This window comes from Antechinus flavipes, chromosome 5, assembly GCF_016432865.1.
Source record: "Antechinus flavipes isolate AdamAnt ecotype Samford, QLD, Australia chromosome 5, AdamAnt_v2, whole genome shotgun sequence".
Classification (NCBI taxonomy): Eukaryota; Metazoa; Chordata; class Mammalia; order Dasyuromorphia; family Dasyuridae; genus Antechinus; species Antechinus flavipes.
This window is the reverse complement of record NC_067402.1, coordinates 291,284,853-291,306,061: the sequence shown is the minus strand read 5'-3', so window position 1 is coordinate 291,306,061 and position 21,209 is coordinate 291,284,853. Positions and strand designations below refer to the sequence as shown.

The following is a 21,209-nucleotide window of genomic DNA, read 5'->3' as shown; positions in this document are numbered from 1 at the left end:
AGTAGGGTGCTGTGGAGCACTTTCTGAGTAGGGCACAGGTGTGAGAAAGGAGAAGAAAGATGACTCTTTGGGAGGAGAGGTTACATCAGAAGTACAAGCAATACCATAGGGTGGCTTGGTGAGGACTCAGGAAGCAGAGGCTAATCCCCTGAGATGACTGGTTCAGTGGGTGAGAGGGCAGTGTTAAAGAGCCCAAAATACAGACTGGCTTATGGAGGGATGGGCTCTGGTCAGGGATGCCTTGGATCTGAGTTCTGGCTTGCCCACTGACTTCTTGGGTTTGGGCAAATTCCTTCCTTTCTCGGCCCCTCAGTTTTCCCTTCTGTAAAGTGAGTGACAAATTCTGATCTCCTTCCCTTGTAAGGTGCTGTTGAGGTGCTGCTGAGGAGCTCATTGCTCAGCTCAGAGAGAAACAGGAACTCTTTATCCTTCAGTCACTTGGCATCCACAGCCTCACAGAAGGCTTCAATTTTAACCCTGATGCCTGTTAACTTTGTTTCAGATTAGAGAGAAGAAAGTTGGACTATCTGAATGACTATAGTAAATTCCGTGTTTTCCCTAAACTTAATTTCTTCATCTGTGAAATGGGAATAGAAAGGGGAATATTCTCTCTTAGGGTTACTGGAAGCAAAGTGACCTGTAAACTGTAATTCTGCTGTAAAATTAAATATCTAGTTATTTCTATTCTTGGTAGTCAAGAGGGGCTACTGGGCAAGAGTATGGAATGTTCATGGCTTCTCAGTTGGAAGTGACCTTTACCCCTTGGGAGCCTCCAACATATCATTCTCTGCCTTATTACTGTGAAGATGGTACACTTTCTAGTTTTATAGTGATTTCTCTCCTTGTATCCTTCCCTCCCTCTCTTCTTCTTCTTTTCTTCTTCATCTTTCTTCGTTCTTTTTTTCTCTTTCTTTCTCTCTCTCTCTCTTTCTTCCTTCTTTTTCTTCTTTCCTCTTCATCTTTCTTCTTCATCCTTTTTTCTTCCCTTCTTTTCTTCTTCATCTTTCTCCTTTTCTTTCTTCTTGTTCTTGTTCTTTCCTTCTTTCCTTTTCATCTTTCTTCTTTCTTCATCTTTCTTTTCTTTCCTTCTTCTCCATCTTTCTCCTCCTCCTCTTCTTCTTCTTCATCTTCTTTTCTTCTTCTTCTTCTCTTTCTTCTTCTTTCTTCTTCTCCTCTTCTTCTTCTTCTTTCTTCTTCATCTTTCTTTTCTGTCCTTCTTTTCTCTTTTCTTTCTTTCCTTCTTCTTCTTCTTTCCTTCTTCCTCTTCATCTTTCTTCTTCATCTTTCTTTTCTTCTTTCCTTCTTTCTTCTCCATCTTTCTCCTCCTCCTCCTCCTCTTCTTCTTCTTTCCTTCTTCTCTTCATCTTTCTTTTCTTCTTTCCTTCTTCTTCATCTTTCTCCTTTTCTTTCTTCTTCTTTCCTTCTGTCATCTTCATCTTTCTTTTTTTCTGTCCTTCTTTCTTCTTCTTCTTTCCTTTTCTTTCTTCTTCTTTCCTTCCTTCCTTCTTCTTCTTTCTTCTTCTTCTTTCCTTCTTCTTCATCTTTCTCCTTTTCCTTCTTCTTCATCTTTCTCTTCTTCTGTCTTCTTTCTTCATCTTTCTTCTTCTTTCCTTCTTCTTCTTTTCTTTTTTCCTTCTTTCTTCATCTTTCTCCTTCTCCTCCTCCTTCTTCTTTTTTTCTTCTTCCTCTTCATCTCCTTCTTCTTCTTCCTCTCCTCTCTCTTCCTCTCCTCTCTCTCTTCCTCTCCTCCTCCTCCTCCTCCTCCTCCTCCTCCTCCTCCTCCTCCTCCTCCTCCCCCCCCCTCCTCCTCCTCCTCCTCCTCCTCCTCCTCCTCCTCCTCCTCTCCTCCTCCTCCTTCTTCTTCTCTTCTTCTTCTCTCTCTCTCTCTCTCTCTCTCTCTCTCTCTCTCTCTCTCTCTCTCTCTTCTCTCTCTCTCTCTCTCTCTCTCTGTCCTTTTCTCCCTTTCCCCTTCCCTCCCCCTGTGTTTGATAAGTGGAAGTCAAAAGCTTTTTACTTTAGTAGCCACCAATTTGGCTACTAAAACCACCAGCATGGGGATTTCTGAAGAAAGTGCTGCTTATTAAATATTTGCTAATTGAACGCAGGAATTAGTGAATGAACAAAAGGATTTACGTGAGTAAATGAATCACGGAACAAACGAACAATAAAATAAGCCAACGAATGTAGTAATTAATAAGTGCACTCAATAAACGATTGAATAGATGAATGAATGGATGAAAGAGTAAACGAATGAATGAATGCTGGAGAAACGTTAGAGCAGGCCCTAATGAGAGGGTTAATCCTCCCCCTTCTTCCCCCCTTAAATCGTGTTAGTCTAGCATGTTTTCCTGACCAGCAAAGCTTGAACTTACTGACAAACCTGTTCCTGTCTGACCTGGGCAGTCATCTCCCCGCCCTGGGAGGATGTAAAGCTAGCGGACTGAGCTTCCCCTCCAGCTGGAACCCTCAGGCTCTTAGGAAACCATGAGTAGCTCCGGTCCCCCGCACTGCAGAGGCGGCAAGCCGCACCTGGCCTCCAGGATGCTCCGGAACAGGCTGGACAGCGCCATTGACCTGGAAAGGCCAGGGCGACTGCTCCCAAGGAGCCAGCGGCAACCGAACCTGGGCTGGCGCTGGACCGCAGGGGGCTGAGGGAGGGGGAAGGGCGCAGCCTCTAGGATTGGCCGGGCCGGCGAGTGACGTCACGGCCGCGGAGGCAGTAGAAAATTGGCTGGCTAGTGGAGGCCGCAGTCTGGCCCGTGCAGGCTGCTCTGGGGCAAGTTGCGCCCCGCGGCTGTCCTGGGCTGCTGGGCTCAGCTTGGTTTACTCCCTGAGCCCTTGGAGGCGGACGCCGGATTTAGGACGCTGCCGGGCAGGGTCCGCAGCCATGTTCGAGCAGGAGGGAACCTGGGATGTGTCCTTTGCAGGTTCGGGCTTCGTGGGGCTCTACCACGTGGGCGCGCTGGCCTGCCTCAAGGAGCGCGCCCCGCAGCTGCTGCGCGGGGCCCGCCGCTTCTACGGCTCCTCTTCGGGCTCGCTGTGCTGCCTCGCCGTCATCACCGACAAGTCCATGGGTGTGTGGCTCCTGCCGGGGCAACCGGGGCCGCAGCCAGACTCGGGGGCAGCTCGATGGGGTTCCCGGCTTGGGAGGCGATCCCCTGTCTAGGACTCGGACCGCATCGCTGTCCAGCTGTGCGCCCCACGCAACGTCTCCCTTCTCTTAAAAAGGGGAGGGCGCAGGCGCTCTCTAAGGCCTCTTCTCAGTTTGTAGGGCAGAGGCCGAAGCTCTGGGTCTGAGCCCACGGTGATCCTGGGCAACCTCCAGCTCCTGGAGCCTGCCCCACCCCAGGACAGGAGTCTTTGAAATGGTTTTGGGATCAGCAAAGCTTAAACCTTAAAACCTGGCAGGAAAATGGAAAGGGGGGGGGCGGGAAGGAGATGGAGAGCAGGCTGGAGGCTCTCTGTGGGGCTCCCCAGACAGAACTGGAAAGAGCTTCTAAGAGCATCCCTATCTCCCTTGCCTGACAGAAGGGTAAACTGTGGCCCAGAAGGGAAGGGAAGTGACTCTCACAGAAGCAAGTTGTGGAAGGCTGGCTTCTGGGATGCCCTGGCCTTGGCCTTTTGAGAATTCTTGGGAGGAGCAAAAGGAAAGCGGGACAGGAGCTTCTGTGACCCCCAGCTCCCTCCCGGCTGGACCAGCTCTCAATATAGGCTGAGGAGATGCTGAAAACACAGATCCTTGTCTGAATCCATGGCCTGGGCCAGAGATGAGGCTGTAGTGGCAAACTGGAGGGAGGAGGGAAAGAAACTGTCATAAGAAGGGAAGGAGAAGATGGATTATCTCTGTGTGGAGATAACTCAGATTTGTTCTTTTTTGCTTCAGAGGGAGGAACTATAAGGAGCGTGTGTCTTAGTGAGGGTGTAGGGCAGAACTGCAAGGAGTATATAGGTGTTTGTGTGTGAGTATGAATGCATGTTACTGTGTGTGTATGTGTTAGTGTGAGTGTGTATGTGTATAAGTGTTAGTATGAGTGTGTGCATATGTCAATGTGTATGTTAGTGTATGTATTTTAGTGTCAGTGAGTATATGTATGTGTATGAGTGTGTGTTAGTATGAGTGTGTGTGTGCATTCACGTGTGCAAGTGTGTAGGAGTTGTAGAGAGATTCCTAACAACCTTCCTAAACCAAGACTTCCCAATAATTAGAGTTGGCTAACAGGGGATGGATTGACTCCAAAGGTAGTAAGTTCCCTGTGACTGGAGGTACAGAGGCTGAGGGACCACTTCTTGGAGATAGTGTAGAGGGGATTTCTATTTATCTGGGAATGAAACCAGGTGAGCTTTGTGTTCTCTCTGAGGTGAAAAGTCTGTGAGGCTACAAAGGAGAAAGCTTTAAGGCAAAAAAGACAGAATCTCATCGATCTCAGAACTGTTATGTTTTGCAGTTTGCAGAGTGCATTCCATATAACAGGCATTGTAAAGATTATGGAGCCTATTTTGTAGATAATGAAACTGAGTCTCAGTAGGAGGAAGAAGTTGTTTCCAGTGACACTGTAAATGCCAGAATCAGCACTCAAATGTTAACCCCTTGGATCAAAATATGGTGTTCATCTCCTTCCTCTATGCTGAATTTCAGTCCCATAACTGAGAGGGGAAAATGCTGATAAACACCCTCAATGTTTTCCTTCCCCTCTTCCCATCTGAGATTTCATCAGTTTTAGAATTCTCAGTGATAGTGTTCTCTTTACTGACATAGAGAGGCAATTCATCTTTAATTTAATGACTTGCCCAGGCTCACACAGCTTATATGTGTCACAGATGAGACTTGAACCCAGGTCTCTATTCTGAGACCAGCTCGCTATCCATTAGGCAACACTGTCTCTCCTTTTTCCCTCTTCTGTCTCACTGTTTCTGTCTTTCCTTCTCCTCTCTCTCTTTCCTTCTGTCTCTGTCTCTGTCTGTCTGTAGTTGATAAGCATTTTGTAAACTCTTACTATGTGCCAGGTACTATGCCAAGAGCTATGGTTGCAAAGAAGAGCAAAAAACATAATCACTGCCCTCAGGACAACTGGAAAATACTTGTGGAGTATTAACAGATAATGTCTGTGGGAGGGAAAGGGGGAGGATGAGGGGAGCAGAAAGGCTTTGTGCAGAAAATGGGCTTTAAGCAGTGTCTTGAAGGAAGCTAAACATCCCCAGAGTCCTCCAAGCTATTGTTAATCTGTTCTCTTTTCATTTAGATTTTGTCATCTTTATTTAGGATTACCTTGCCCATTCTGGGATGAGAGTGGTCTGGTTTTTATTAGGATAGGGATAGGCTGGACATGATGGATCTCGAGTTTGGGAGTTCTGAGTTACAGTAGGCCTAAAGCTGATCAGGTGTGAACTTTCTCTCTCTCTCTCTCTCTCTCTCTCTCTCTCTCTCTCTCTCTCTCTCTCTCTCTCTCTCTCTCTCTCACACACACACACACACACACACACACACACACACACAAAGGATTAAGCTATGGGAGGAGGGGGAGGGGGAGAGCACCACACCAGACTGCCTAAGGAGAGAACAATTAACTGGCCTAGATCAAAGTGTTTGGAATCAGGTCTGAGTGTGGTCACTGTATCTCCATTTTGGGTGAGAGAGAAACTCAATGTGGAAAAGGAAGGGGAGGGAAGGAGAAAAGAAGGGGGAAAAGCGAGGAAGGGAAGGGACCACTAGAGAACGGGTCATGGCCACCCTCCATCCCACCCACCCTCTCAAGTCTAAGGGAAGGGCTGCTCTTTCCCCCCCAGATTTCTGCTGTTCCAACCTCCTGGACATAGTCAAGGAAATCCGGGAGAAAAGCATCGGCATCTTCCACCCCTCCTATGACTGCATCAGCTTTGTGAAGAGGCGCCTCGAGAAGCACCTCCCTGACAACATCCATGAGTTAGCCTCCCAGAGGGTCGGCATCTCCCTCACCCGGTTGCCAGATGGGAAGAATGTGATTATCACCCACTTTGCCAGCAGAGATGAGCTCATCCAGGTGAGTCTCTGTGCCTGAGTTAGGCTCAAGGTCCCCAGCAAAGACAACGGCAGATCGGGCAGCCCGAGTGTAGCTGAGCCACGCTGGTTTGTGCCGGGAGATCTGGCTTTGACCCTAAGCTCTGCCACTGACCAGGCCTGGGCACTTTGAGCATCCTCCCATGCAGGAGTCTGGCTAGGCAATTCCAGCTCTAAATCCCTTGATTTCCCCTGTGGCCTCTGGAGTGGGCCTGGAGCATAACAAGAAGTGCTTCATGTGGGGATGACCATCCCTGGAATCTTTGCCTTCCCTATGTCCTTGCATTGAGAGGATCTTCCCAGCCTGCTTTGGGGGAAATATCCAGTCTGGCCAGAGGCAGTCGTGTGGCAGAGCAGCAGTGTCAGATAGAAAGGAGGATCGCATCACTGTACCCAAGGATACCTGGGGGGATGCAGTGACTTAGGAAACCACATTAACATGATCATGTTTTCTAGATGGTTGGGGTCAGTGTTACAGTTGTGTGAGGTATCCTGCTGGTCCTTCCTCCTTGGGTTGGAAGGTTAGACAAAATGACCTTCAAGGCCCCTTTCAAGTCTAGTAAATTCAGTTTGACACATTACGTGTGTGCTGTGTGCAAAGTGCCATACACTTTGAAGGAAGAGCCAGACAACAGGATGCAGAACTTCCTCTCAAGTAACTTCTAATCAAATGTAACTGATACAGAAGAAAGCGAGCTAGAATTCTAGGAGGAACGCAACAAGGGAATGATCACTTTCAAATGGTCAGTGGAGCATCATGGGCCTTAAGAGAAAGAAGGGACTTCAGCTAAAGATGGGGCATCATGAGCAAAGGTGGATGAGCAGAGAGGGGAGGGTCAGCTTTGACTGGTCTAGACAAGGCAAGGAGACTGGAACCAGGGAGTGGAGGGCTTTGACTGACAGAGTCTTCTTCTGGAAGCCTTGGGGAACAACTGAATTCTCTTGGGCTGGGAATGACATGTTCAGGATAATGATTTTGGCAGCTGTGTGGGAAGGGAACAAACTGGAGGCAGGGAGAGCAGGTAGGAGCTGCTGTCATAATCCAGGTTAGAGGGGATGGGACTGGAAAGGAGCACAATGGTTTGATTGGGAAGGAGATGACAGATATAAATATTGATGGAGGAGGACTTGGTAACTAGATGGAGGTGAAAAGGGGGGGTGAAAATATAATCTTTATGTATTTTATGTATTATATATTTTAAGATGGAGAAGGTGAAAAATTAAACTGCTTTTGTTTGTGAGCCAGGATGATTGAGGAGACAACAGTGCCATCAAAGCAGAGAAGTGAGTGGAAGGACCATATTTTAAGGAGACCAATTCAATTTGGGTTGACTTTGAGGAACAAGTGAGGAAAAGCAGGGGGTGTTCTGAGGCGTGGGACAGGAGATCAGGAGAGAGTAGGAATGGCGGAATCTAGAAGCCATTGGTATAAAGAGAGTGTACCAAGCAAGGAGCTGGCAAAGGAGATACATTCAGGAGGAGAACAGAAGAGACTGTTGTTTGTGCTTCATTCTTGAAGAGGACCATGACGTGAGGCACGTGATGCCGTGAATGTGAGAGTGACTTGGACTTCAGTGAAGGAGGGCTGTGTGAGGTCATTGGCCCCGCTGTCCCCTCCAAAACCCTCTGGGCTCAGGGGCCAGATATTGGTCAGGATGACTGGGGATGGCCCCGATGCCATGGAAGACCTCGATCTTTTTAAGCTAAGATCTTCCAGGTCTCAGTTTGACTGAAGAAGCACCCATTCAGTGATCAAGGCTAGGTAGCAACTGAGGCAAAGAACCTCTTTCACCTAGTCCAAAAAAAGGTAAATAAATATATAAAGAAATGAATCTGGGAGGGGAAGATCCTCAGGGTTTCTGACCAAAGCAGAAATGATTGTTATTTACATTCAATCTGAGTCAATCAGAATCCAAACAAAGACCAAATGGCCTTTGGGGCTTGACCAAGGACCTATTTGTGGCCAATGAAAATCAGATTGGTTTTTGTTTAAGACCTTGACCTTAAGAGAGAAATTTAGGGGCAACTAAGTGGCACAGTGGATAGAGCACCAGCCTGGAAGTCAGGAGGACCTGAGTTCAACTCTGACCTCAGACACTTAATACATTCTAGCTGTGTGACCCTGGGCAAGTCACTTAATCCCAATTGCCTCAGCAAAAAACAAAAAAAAAAAAAAAAAAAAAAAAGAGAGAGAGAGAGAGAGAAATCTAGCCAGTAACTACTCCCCCTGCCCAAGATATCTTGGAGGAATCAGAAGTACAAAAGAGGAAAAGAATGCTTTGAAGAGCATTTGTAGATAAAGGTAGGATACCTTCTGGAGAGAGAGGGCGGGAGGGAGGGAAGAAGCTCACAGCTTTACTCACAGATTTTGTTGTTTGTCCTTTGTTCTCGAAGAGGACCAGGACATCAGGGAGTCGATGCCATGACATGCAAGTGAATTGGATTAAAGTGAGGGAGGGCTGTGCAAGGTCATCTACCTCAGCAGAGACAAGAGAGCAAAATACCTCAAGGATATGACCTACTGGGTGGAGTGTGGTCAAGAAGAACAAAGACAGAGAAAAGATCGTTGGACCAAGCATCAAGGGAGTCCTTAGTGATGTGGAAAGAGCCATCCTGGTGGGATGGGCAGGCCAGGAACCAGGTGACAGGAGGCTGGAGTGGGTGGCAAGGGAGAAGGCCATGAGTGTATAAAGTTTTTGCTCTTCAGAATGGTTGGATTATTTCACAACTCCACCAACAATGTATCAGTGTCCTAGTTTTCCTACATCCCTTCCTACATTTGTCATTGTTTTTTCCTATCATCTTAGTCAATGTGAGAGGTATGAAGTGGTACCTCAGAGCTGTTTTAATTTGCATAATCAATAGTGATTAAGAGCTTTTTTTGATGACTATAGATGGCTTTAATTTCATCATCTGAAAATTATTCATATAGGAAATGATTTGTGTCCTTATAAATTTGACACCATTCTTCATATATTTTAAAAAGGAGAACTTTATCAGAAACACTAGCTGTAAAATTTTTTTCTCAGCTTTGTATTTCCTTTTTAATCTCATTTGTGTTGGTTTTATTTGTGCAAATCCTTTTAAATTTAATGTTATCAAAGTTGTCCACCTTGCATTTCATAACATTCTCTAGTTCTTCTTTGGTCATAAATTCTTCCTTTCTCCAAGGATCTGATAGGTAAATTACCCCTTGCTCTCCTAATTTTCTTATGATATCATCCTTTACATCCAAATTATGTACCCATTTTGACCTTATTTGGGTATGGGTTGTGAGCTATAGGTCTATGCTGAGTTTCGGATATATTATTTTCCAGTTTTCCCAGCAATTTTTATGAAATAGTTGAGTTCTTACCCCAGAAGCTGGAGTTTGGGGGTTTATCAAACACTAAATTGCTATGGTCATTGATTATTATATTGTGTATAACCTAACCATTGATCCACTTTTATTTCTTAGCCAGTATCAAATGGTTTTGATGATTGCTACTTTATAATATAGTTTTAGGTCTAGTACCACTAGACTACCATCTTTTGTATTTTTTCCCATTAATTGTCTTGATAATCTAGACAAGCAATTTTGTAGGTAGAGGGAAGAAATGATTTATCTAGCAGGCAGAGAATCTGTTTGGTTTTCTTTAGAAATTGGTTTTTATAAAAGGAAAGAAAAGGCTCACTCTACTGGAACATCTGGAGCTAGGAAAGGCTCTTAGATGTCATCTAAGTCTATTTTCCAAACTTTTTTTTTTAGATGAGAAAAATAAGGCACACTCAAGGAAAGAGATTGACTAAAAGTGGTAGCAATAATAAGTAACAGAGCTGAAAACCAATCAATTCATCCATGAACTGACAAGAATTAAAGTGCCTTCTTCTATGGGTCTATAAAATTGAACCAATCCCTGCCCTGAAGAAGCTTTCATTCCATCTAGGGATACATATTATTAACCAAATATGTACAAAATGCCCATATGGGGGATTCTCTGTTACTAATCAATCTACCAATCAATCCATCAATCACCAAGCTTTTATTAGGTGCCAAGTGTGCCAAAACAAAAGGGAGAATACCACCTGCCCTACAAGATTTAGCATCCTTTCAAAAAATTATTTTATTGTCAATCCATGGAAGAAAACGAACATTTCCACAGTATATCACAATGGTTCCAAATCTACCATGTACAACTTGCTATTTTCTCCAAATGTACAACAAAGCTATCATATAAATGGAGTTTTTAGAGCCTGGGAGGAGTCAGAGAGTGGTATGGCTTCTTCTTGACCTTCCAGTGGTAATGGAGCTCATTTCCCCCCCTTCTTCTCCTTTCCAGGCAGTCCTCTGCAGCATATATTTCCCCTTCTACTGCGGCGTCATCCCGCCCCAGTTTCGGGGAGAGGTAAGTCAGCAGGGGCATTTCCTGCCCCCTTGAAGAGTTTTGGGGAAAGTTGGGAGAGACCAATCACACTAGACTTGGGTTCAGAATTCAGGTGCCGATTCTCCCACTTGCCAGCTGTATGACTCTCTTTGGGGATAAAATTGTCCCTGAGTGAGCGGGGTCCCTTCCAGCTCTGAAGCGCTTATAGAGCGCTTTAAAGATCGCAAAGCCCTTTCCATGTCCTCAGGAAGGGAGGTGCTGTTATTCTCCTCTATTGTATAGATGAGGAAACTAAGGCACAGAGAGAGGAGGAGTGATAGAGGCAGGGTTTGAACGTGGGGTCTTCCCGTCTCCAAGTCCTACACTCTTCTGGCTTCCCCACCTCTGGGACTTAATTTCCCTATCTGTAAAATAAGAGTGGGCTAGATGCCTCCCATTCTATTATCTGGGAATGTATCAGGAAGGGGTTTAAAGCCGGTTCTCATCCTGAAGCAGCTTGGAATTGCCTTAGAAGAAAATCACTTATTATTCTGCATTTACTTAAACTGGGTAATGCTATTTTGGGGCGCCAGAGGGAGCCATAGTGCAAAGAGTGCAGGGGCCTAGAAGGAAAATTTATCAAACTGAGTTCAAATCCAACCTCAGACACTCCTCATCTGTGAGATCCTGGGCCAGTCACTTAACCTTGTCTGCCTCAGTTTCCTTATCTGTAAAATGGGCTGGAGAAGGATCTGGCCAACCACTCCAATGTCCCTGACAAGAAATGGGTTATGAAGAATCAAATGGGGTTGAAACAACCCAATGACAAGAGCTACAGGACAGAGCTCTGGAAGAGAAGGGCTCTCTTTGTTTTTGTCTCAGTGCTGAGCACAGTAGCTGGTGTGGCGAGGGGTTTAATAAGTGCTTGTTAGTGGTTATATGAATAAATAGACGTGAAGAGAGCAGAGGTCGCTCCTGAGGTCCAGATGCCCCTCAGGTTTCTTGGCTGTGACTCTGGACAAGATGCTTTCCTCCTCGAGCCTCAGTGTGCTTATCTGCAGTTGGGGCCAGTAATGCTTGTGTTACCCCCCTGCTCCTCCATCGGATTCCAGCAGGCAGAGCATGGGAGGAGGGACTCGAGAGTGGGGTAGTTCAAGATGAGGAAACTGATGCAAGCAAGTGAAGTGACTTGCCCAGGGCTACAGCTAGTAAGTGTCTGAGCCCAAATGTTAGAATTTCCCTTGAATCCACCCTTGTCTCTCGCCGTCCCTCAGCGCTATGTGGACGGAGCTCTGAGCAACAACGTGCCCTTCATCGACTCCAACGCCACCATCACCATCTCCCCCTTCTACGGCTCCGTGGACATCTGCCCCCAGAGCAGCTCGGCCAGCTTGCACGAGCTGAACCTCTGCAACGGCAGCTTCCAGATATGCACCAGGAACTTCCACATGGGGATATTGTCTCTCATTCCCCCCGAGCCTGAGGTGCGCCCCGCTCTGCTCTGGCCTAGCCTGGGGGCCCTGGGTTGGGGGGCTCAGTTTGGTGTTGGCAGTGGGCTTAAGCATCGACCCCGGCTTGGAGCAGCTGTGTGACCGTGGGTGACCTTGGCCACATGGCTCCCATCCCGAGGTCTCAGTTACCTCTCTTGTCAAGTGAGGGGTTTGGAAAAGTTTGCTCCAGAGAGTCAGGAACCCTGCTTGTGCCTCAGCTGGTTTGGGAAGCTTGCTCCACGTGGATGGGGACTCCTCTCAGAGCTAAAGAGCTTTCTGTCGGGCATGTGTGTGTGTGTGTGACAGAGAGACAGAGAAAGACAGAGAGAAACAGAGACAGACAGACAGAGACACAGAGATACATAGAGATAAAGAGAGAGGAAGCGAGAGACACACACACAGAGACAGAGAGAGAACACAGAGAGACACAGAGAGATAGAGAAAGAGGAAGAGAGAGACACACACAGAGATAGAGACAGAGAGACAGAGTGCACCCAGGGGAAATTTGGATGGTGACGTGGGCTGGAGGAAGCCTCTAAGCGCTCTCTCCATGGGAAGAAGAAGGGCGGCAGGAACTCCTTCGCGCCAGGGGTGCGTCTTCTCTTCCATTTCCCAGCCTGACCACGGGACTGGGCCCGTGGGAAGGGCGAGGGCTTTGTGGGGAATGGGGGAGGCGCAGGGCATTTAGAGCAGAGCCTCTGCTGGGGTCTGTGCCTCTCCTCCATGGTGGCTCTGGTGCCTTCTGTTTGCAGGAGGTGGCAGATTTCTGCAGACAAGGCTACCTGGATGCTCTGAGGTTCCTGGAGAGACGAGGTAAGTCTGCTGAGGTGGGTCTCGGGAATGGGGCTCTCCCCGACACAGGCAGTGTGCCCCATAAGGGAGAGAGTTGTTAGCATGGGCTGAGCTGATGTGTGCAGGGTAGCGTGGACAGTTGGTATAAAGGAAAACGCATGGGTCGAATCCCTCTCTTGTACCTGGTGATCTTGGGGAAACACTCGTCCTCAGTTTTCTTGCCTGTAAAACGAGGGGACTGGACTGAGAGCCTTCCAGTTCTAGAGCTCCACTTGCACACCTTGGCTCTGACCCCAGCAAGGACTTCACCTCCAGTCCCCTTATAAAAAAGGGTTCTTCCTGACCTCGGGGGATATTGTGAGGGCCGTACAAAGTGCAATGTGAATGTGAACTAGTGTTAATTGGTCACTATTATTCCTTCACTAGCATCCCCCCTTGAAAGAACAAATTTTTCCAACCACAGCAATTCAGAAAAAAAAAATATTTAAGGAGGAGGAAGGGATGAGGTGCTGCAATCTATATTAATGTAGAGAGAGAGGACTCAGTGATAACATCGTAGATATTTGTAATATGGAAATGATATTTTTTTAAAATTACAAAAAACATCAGGATTCCTCCTGATCCATGATATTCTGGGAACAGGGCTGTTCCGACCAGTCCTGCCATGGTCTTCTTTCAACTTTGATAATGGTCTTTCTATAAGAGTGGAGATAATCTTGAGATGGGAGTCAGGAGACTTCCTAATAGTCAGAGTTGTCCCACAGTGAAATGGACTGCCCCAAGGGGTTGTGGTTTCCTTTCCATGGAGGTCTTCCAGCAGAAACAAGATGACCGCTTGTCAAGAAAGACATAGAAGAGATTCTTGTTCAACTGTGGGTTAGACAAGATGGCTTCCTTTTAATTCTGAGATTCTGCAATTCTAAGAAGTGCTTTTGGGTCTAATCCCTGAAAGTTGGTCATCCAGGCTACCCGAAAACCTCTGAGTCCTCTGCAACTGTGTGCAACTGATTTTTCTGTCTTCCAAAGTTATCGTGACAATACCCTTACTGTGTAGATGATTCTCCTGATGCAGCTTACCTCATTCTGCATCAGTTCATACAATTCTTCCAAGGTCTGAAGGTATTTTCCATTTCATGACTCCTGGCAATTCCCATCTTGCTTGTTCTGGGTTTCTAGAATCTTCTTTGTCCTAACAATGGTCACCCCTTCTGTGGTGCTTCCAGGGCTATTCCCTCAATGTCTCCTTGTGAAGTACGGGGAACAAGAACGATCAGCCTCACTTTGTAGGGAAGAAAAACCCAGCCCAGAGAGCTCAAAAACACTTGCTCCAAGTCATCCAGTTTATTAACAGGAAAGACCAGGCTTAGATCCAGGATATCTGCTGCCAAGTGCAAAGCTCCTTTTGTTTTTCCACAATTCAGACTCTATTCAAATAAGGACTAGAGAAGATGTCCTCCTGGATGAGAGTGTTTTTGGTCACCTTGAACTCCTCACTTCTCCAGCTCTTCCATTTCATTCCCTACATAATGAAGAAGTTGGAGCTAGGTGGCTTCTAAGTCTCCTTTCAGATCAGAATCCATGATGCCAAGCCTCAGTTTCCTCACTTGTCAAACAGGGAGAGCAATTCTTAAACTACAAGTTTCATAGAAGTGTTGTAAAGGGATTTATGAATCTTAAAAATGCTCAGGAGACAACAAGCTCCACTTCATGCCCTGGACCTTGCTTTGCATGCCCGCTTCTCCATAAATGTGTGGGTATGCACATATATAATGCTAAAGCCACAGTGTTCTGTTCAGACTGGGAAGTCCGCTTCATGGTATTTTTCCTTTGTGATGACTGGCATATAATTTTTCATCTTTTCTCTTTCCTCAGGTATTACGAAGGAGGGAGTCATCAGAACCTTGTGTAATGGGATGTCCTCATCGCCTAGCTCTGTAATTTGGCCAGCCAGCAGTAACCAAGGAAGAAATGACTATAGTGAGAAAGAAGGAAAATCTGGAGGACTATTTCTCAACTGGAACGTGCCCAATGTGTTGGTCAGAGACATAGCACAGTTTGAGCTTCTGTCACCAGATCTTGAAGCAGGTAATACTAATTCATCCATCCATCCATTCATCCATCCATCTATCCAGTAGGAATCCATCAATTAATCAATAAGCATTTACAGGGGACAGCTAAGTGGCAAAGTGAATAGAACACCAACTCTGGAGTCAGGAAGCTTCCTCTCTCTAATATTTGGGCTCAGACACTTACTAGCTGTGGCCCTGGGCAAGTCACTTCACTTGCTTGCATCAGTTTCCTCATCTGTAAAATGGACTGGAGGTTCTGGCAAACCACTACAGTATCTTGCCAAGAAAATCCCAAATAGGATCAAGAAGAGTCAAATGTGACTGGAATGACTAAATAACAATGACGATGAACATATAGTATACATCAGGCACTGAGATGGCTTTCAGGGACAGAGTACAAAGAATGAAATAATCTGAACTTGAAGTTTTAGAAACCTCTTCTGGGTTCAAGTCTGTGTGCCCCGGGCAGGATACCATGGGATCACACAAGTTAAGATCTTCCTTCCTGTCTGAGAGCTTTTCTTCTTTCTGAAAGCTCTTCTCTCCTTGCTCCCCCCCTACCTTTCTAATCACTCCTACTCAGCTTCCCTCTCCTCCCTGTTTTTCTAAATGGGAATTTTGTCTTTGGGGATTATTTTTGGCTTGAGAGGTACTCTGGGATCCAAAACCACTCAATATTTTCCCCTGGAGGGTTCAGGGCCACCTCCAACTTGATCCGGCATACCCTGGAACCTGCCCACGTTCCTTCTCGCTGTTGCTGATAGAATCCTCCTAGTACTGCCTTCATTCTTTGCCATTTATTCTACTTCTCAAATCTCTCCCACATTTGTTCCTTATTCTCTACTTCTACTGACAGCACCTTTAATTTGGTCTCATCACTTGGCAGAATTATTACATTAGCCTATTGTATCAACTCCATATCAACAGTATTTTCTCTCCAATCCATCCAATGTATACTGCTCAAGGAACTATTTTAATTCACAGTCTTGATTATGTAGCTCTCCAGCTCGAAAATCATCAATGGCTCCCTATGGCCATTGAAATCCTTAGCTTGCCAGAAGAAAATTTTTATAATCAGGTCCCACTGTGATCTTCCAGCATTCCTCCCTTTTCCCTGCTTTGTGTGTTCTTTATTTCAGCCAAATTGCACTCTTCACTTTTCTTGGAGTTTTTTTCCTAACATATTATTTTTGAGGGATGGAGACTAGACCTGTGACCTTGATGGGAGAGGATGGGAAAAAATTCCCCTACCAAAACCTCTCATTCTATAACATATTGTCTTAGGAGAATTAGCAGGGAAACCACCAGGATGTCAAGGGATTTGCCAAGGACATCACAGCCTTTGGTGTCAGAAATGGGACTTTACCAGGGTCTGTTACATCTCTCCCTGAATTCTGCCTTAGATAACTTATTAGCTGTCTGATCCTCGGCAACCCACTTACCCTTTCTGGGGCTAGGTCCTTAGCTGCAAAAAGAGGGAATTGGATTCCAAATTCTTTCCAGCTCTAAGACTTGGATCCTATGACCAGTCCATCCTTTTGCCATCTGCTAAAATTCTATTTGTCTTTTGAATCTCAGTTCAGATATCATCTCCCTGATAAAGCCCAGGTTCCTTTCCTCTGTTCCCACTAAACTCATTTGCTTTTTCTCTTAGAGGATCATCCATAGCACTTGCCTTGCTTGTCATACTTCTTGTGATGATTATATTATACTTCCTAACATTCCTATGAATAATAGTTGGTGATAGTGGGGACCCTGGGTCTCCAAACCTCTGCCACTGTGTTCTTTTGTTGGCAGCTCTTCCCTACCAGGCTAGGAGTTTCCAGAGCCATCCCAACAATGGTCAGAGGCTGTCTGATTACACAATCTGGCTAAGCTTAACTGTCAGGGCTCGTGATTGGGTGCATGGAAATCCATTTTTATCCATAGTAACTCTTGAAGGCCATGGATGAAGTCACAAAGAGATCAGAGAAGAGAGAACTTCTCAGCCAGTAACAAGAATAATGATTGTTATTATCAGAGCTTCCCTTTCTATGATAGTCAGAGCTGAACACAAGTGAACAAGTGACTTCACGGCACTGGGTCTCTGGAGAATGAATGGGTTGGATGGGATGGCCTCTTAAGTTCCCTGTTAGTTTGAAATCTAGGCTGCTCTGTCCAGGGAGACACCATAATATCATTATGTTTTATAGAAAACAAAACTGAGGCACAGAATAGTCAACAAGACTCCTTTGGGGATTGAAAGAGTATGGGGAAGAGCCCAGTCTTGGACAGTCTAAAAATGGCCATAAGTTTGTAAAGAGAGTAGTTTTGTATTGAAAATGTTATGATGTGTTAGAATGATCCCTGGGCTGATGTGCTAATTCCAAGTCTGTCCACTTCTTATCAAGTTTGGTGACTTTCCTAAGCTCTCTGAGCTGCAGGAAAATGAACAGGTTAGACTAGATCATCTCTAGGTTCTCTTAGGTTCTCTTCCAGTCCTGACATTTTTTGCTCCAATGTTTCTCCCAGGCAGACCTTCCCTATTTTATTTTAATATTATTTTTATTATTTGCTGCTGAGGCAATTGGGGTTAAGTGACTTGCTTAGGGCCACACAGCCAGGAAGTGTTAAGTGTCTGAGGTAAAATTTGAACTCGGGTCCTCCTGACTTCAGGGCTAGTGTCCTATCCACTGTGCTACCTAGTTGCCCAAACCTTCCCCATTTTATAGATTTGTCCCAGCTTTTAGGGTCTAGACTTCTCAACATTCTCAACATGTTGTTGTAGCCTTGAAGAAGTCATGTGAAAGAGCCAGTGGATTCTTTGCCCGGTTTTCCCGATCGATACCTGGCCAAGTGTTGACTTATACACTCCTGCCCTGCACACTACCTTTGGAATATGTGTACTTTAAAACTAAGAGGTGAGTGAGATCTTGTCGAGGGTGAGGGATGCAATGAAGAGGGAGCCGGGGACACTGCTTTTTTATGAGTAAGTTCAAACTTTAGAGACTTAGATCATGATTGCAGTAATTCCTATTTTGATCACATTTTAAGGTTTGTAATAGGAGAAGGATGGAAGACCTGTGAGCTGCAGGGAGAGTCCAGTAGGAGTTGGGTATCATACACTGGGAGTGGATAAAGGCAACTTGGTTTTGGTGACTTTCTCCAAGGAGTCTCCACAGTGGAGTATTGGCTGGTAGAAAATGGATGCTGAAGACCCAGCGCTGAGAATCAGCTAGTTAAGGCCCAGGGAGGTCAAAAAGTCTAGAAGTTATAGTCAGGAAGGGACATTAGGAAATATTCTTTCACCATAAAACAGAGCATGTTTTGAACTAACCCTAGAACATAGAATGTTAGGATGTAGAGCATACGACTTAGCACAGAAGGGAGCTTAGAACAGGGGATGTTAGAGCTGGGAGGGGGCTTAGAGAAGGGGATGTCAAAGTTGGGAGGAGTTTAGAACAGGGAGTGTCAGATCTGGGAGGGGCTTAGAACAGAGGATGTCAGAGCTGGGAGGAGTTTAGAACAGGGGATGCTTTAGAATAGGGGGTGTGGCAGCTGGGAAGGGCCTTTAGGCTTTGTCCAAGCTCCTCTTTTTACAAATGAGAGAACTGAGGCCAGAGAAGGGTGCTGGCTTTGCCTGTCCATGCTTCCTGAGGCTCTCATGCCGTTGTAAGCCTTGGGGAGGGGGAGCTCACTGTTAACAGTCTTCACAGATCTTTGGCCACTTCTGTATTAGTTTTCTCCAGGGACTGATTCTTCTTCCTCTTTTCCAGGCTATAAAGCCTCCATTCCTTTAGCCTTCCTTCATCTGTCTTTCTTCCCAGCCTCCCCAAGGTATTAAGGGAGCTCCTTTCTCACAGCCCTGAGGTCAGATCTGCTAATATCCCCTTTGTTGTAATCATGGTTTAAATGGCATTTTCCCTTTAAATCAGAGGATCATACATTTAAAGCTCAAAGGGACAGTATATAGCACCATATCTAACTCCCCTCATTTTACATTTGAGAAAACTGAGGTTGAGTGGGGCTCAAGTGACTTGCCCAAGATCGCACAATTTGTAAGTGTCTGAAGCAGAATTTGAACCAGTTCTTTCTGCTTGCAGGCTTGGTCTTTTATCTCTGCTGCTTCCCTGCTCTAACTCCCCATCCCTTCCTTTTACAGGATAATTAACTGGATTCCAGAGGCCCCGGACGATATCCGGTGGATGCATCGTGAACTCAAGAAATTTGGGGGGTTTGTCTTCTCTGAAGTGAAAGACAGACTACAGGGGTCAGCTTGGTAAGCAGCGGGTGGGAAGCTGAGTCTGCCAGACCAACTCTGAGGACTCCACCTTCTTTCTCATCAATTTTGGGATCTAAATCTGACATCTTGTCTTACTCTGTCAATTTACAAAGGAGGAAACTGAGGCTCTGAGAAAGGAAGTGACCTGCCAGGGATCATACAAAAAGTCGATAACAGCTTATTTTACTCAAAATCCATTGTTCTTTCTTTTACACTACCATAACATCTCTCTCCCTTCTGACTCTCCCATGGGAGACATTACTTCAAATTCTCTCCTCTCTGCACCTTCCCCACTACTTGCTGATATGTTCTGGGAATTCCATTGTTTGGACAGTGGCTGGTTTTGATACTGATGCTATCATCCCTTGATGCCCAGGGTTTCCCAAACACCTCCCCCATCTCCAAACTGTTCCCTTTTAGGGAACCATGATGGGGCTGGCAGCATAGGTTCTTGCATCCAGAGCTAGAAGAGACCTCATAGATTGGGTAATCAAACCCTCCATCTGAATAGGAATCATGTCTACATTAATGTAGGGTCTGGCACACAGTAGGCATTTAATAAATGCTTATTGATTGATTGACTGATAGATCCTAAACAAGTGTCTATTCTGACACTTGTATTGATGGGAGGGAACTTTGCACCACCTCTCTAGGCAGACCTTCCTACTTTGAAACAGCTTTGGTTTCTAGGAGATTTTTTTCTTTTTCTACCCATGATCTACTTCCCTTTAATTCCGGCCTTTGGTTTAAGTTCTGTCTTCTATGGACAAGAAATACAAGTAAGAACTTGACAGGAGATCATTTCCCCATTTTACAGATGATGCCCATGAATAAAGCCGCTTGTGGCTAAGGGCTTAGACTTCTGTCCTCAGAGTCAGAAAACCCGAGTTCAGATCCTGCTTTTAATCCTTGCTAGCTGTGTAAACTCAGGCAAGGCACTTCACATCCCTGTGCCTCAGTTTCCTGATCTGCAAAATGGGGAGAATGAGCACCTACCTCCCAGAGGTGCTGTGAGGAAGAAATATGATCAATTTGCAAGCCTTATGGTGCTACATCAGAGCTAATAATTAATTACAAGTGGCAGAGCTGGGACCAGGCCAGCTGGCCCAACTGTGTCCGGGGCTCCCTCTGAGCTCTCTGCCAGCTCCTTTTACTCATTCTCGCCTCTACAATAGCCCTCCAGGCAACGGAAGGTGGCAGGTTAGTCTCCAGGTTAGCAGCTGGAGTGTGCCAGTGTTAGGAGAGGAGGCTTGGGAGGACACTCTATACATCTTCCAGTATCTGAAGGGCCCAAGGCAGACTGGAAAGAGATGATGGGATAGGGGTGGGGAGGGAGAGGAAGCTGCAAAAAGATGGAATTATATGCTTCCATATAAAGGCAAACTTCCTAATAATCAGAGTTGTCCAAAGCTTAAAAGGATTGTTTTGGGGGTGATGAGTTCCCCATCACTGCATGATGGATGATCAAAGATGATTCTTGCTCAGGTTTAGATTGGACTGGAGGCTCTCTGGGTTTCCTTCAGATGCTGAATCCATTTAATTAGAATCCCAATAGACTGAAAGTGTTGGATCTGAGGGCCCTTCCTTTCTTTTCAGGTTGCAGAATTTCTCTTCCCTTGGTTCCTCCAATGCGATGGAGGCTCTCCCTCCTCAGTCAGACTTGTGGAAATCTGATCACTCCAAGATGCACATTTCCTTGGCAGAGATTGTTTTGCCTCCCCAACCACTGAGGGCATGAGCTGGCTGATTAGACAGTTCCTGAATGAAAAATGGTGGCAGGGCGTTTGGAATTACTGTCCTTCCTTCTTTCTCAGTTCCTCCAGCCATGACCAGAGGACAGCCAGAGTTGGGAGTACCTGTCAGGCCTGGCTCCCGGGGATGCAGGCTGGATGGGCAGTGGGCACAGTTCTCTAATGTAAGGTGTTCTGGATCCTACATTCTGTTCATTGGGTTTTCTAGGCGTAGGTCTGCCCTGATTAGGGTTTCATAGTACTTGAGGGCTGAAATGGACCTGATCTGATGCTTGAAACATAAGAATATTTAATAAACACATAGATTGGTTAATGAATGAATCTTGTTCCAGTCCCTGATCCTTCCCTGTTCACATCACTCCTTTGCTCACATTTCCAGATAGTCTTGAACTATACAATAAATTTCAACCCCCTTTGCCTGGCATTCAAGACCCTCTCCTACCTGATTGGATAGGAGCTGTCCAGCCTT

At 45.8% G+C, this 21,209-nt stretch overlaps 1 protein-coding gene across 1 annotated transcript; it reads left to right on the top strand.

The window, feature by feature from the left end:
* Positions 1-1,955: 1,955 nt before the first annotated feature.
* PNPLA5 (patatin like phospholipase domain containing 5) lies at positions 1,956-21,045 on the top strand. The gene is made up of 9 exons (XM_051962307.1): positions 1,956-3,074; positions 5,785-6,017; positions 10,354-10,419; positions 11,652-11,861; positions 12,620-12,680; positions 14,532-14,744; positions 17,496-17,628; positions 18,870-18,986; positions 20,586-21,045. Exons 1-9 carry the CDS (start codon positions 2,888-2,890, stop codon positions 20,725-20,727), a joined length of 1,362 nt encoding a protein of 453 aa, XP_051818267.1. The 5' UTR covers positions 1,956-2,887; the 3' UTR covers positions 20,728-21,045.
* The last annotated feature ends 164 nt before the right edge of the window (positions 21,046-21,209 follow it).

Coding starts and splice junctions, on each gene's coding strand:
- PNPLA5 (XM_051962307.1), top strand. CDS start 2,888: ATGTTCGAGCAGGAGGGAACCTGGGATGTGTCCTTTGCAGGTTCGGGC. Junction 11,862..12,619: donor TCATTCCCCCCGAGCCTGAG/GTGCGCCCCGCT, acceptor TTCTGTTTGCAG/GAGGTGGCAGATTTCTGCAG. Junction 17,629..18,869: donor GTGTACTTTAAAACTAAGAG/GTGAGTGAGATC, acceptor TTCCTTTTACAG/GATAATTAACTGGATTCCAG.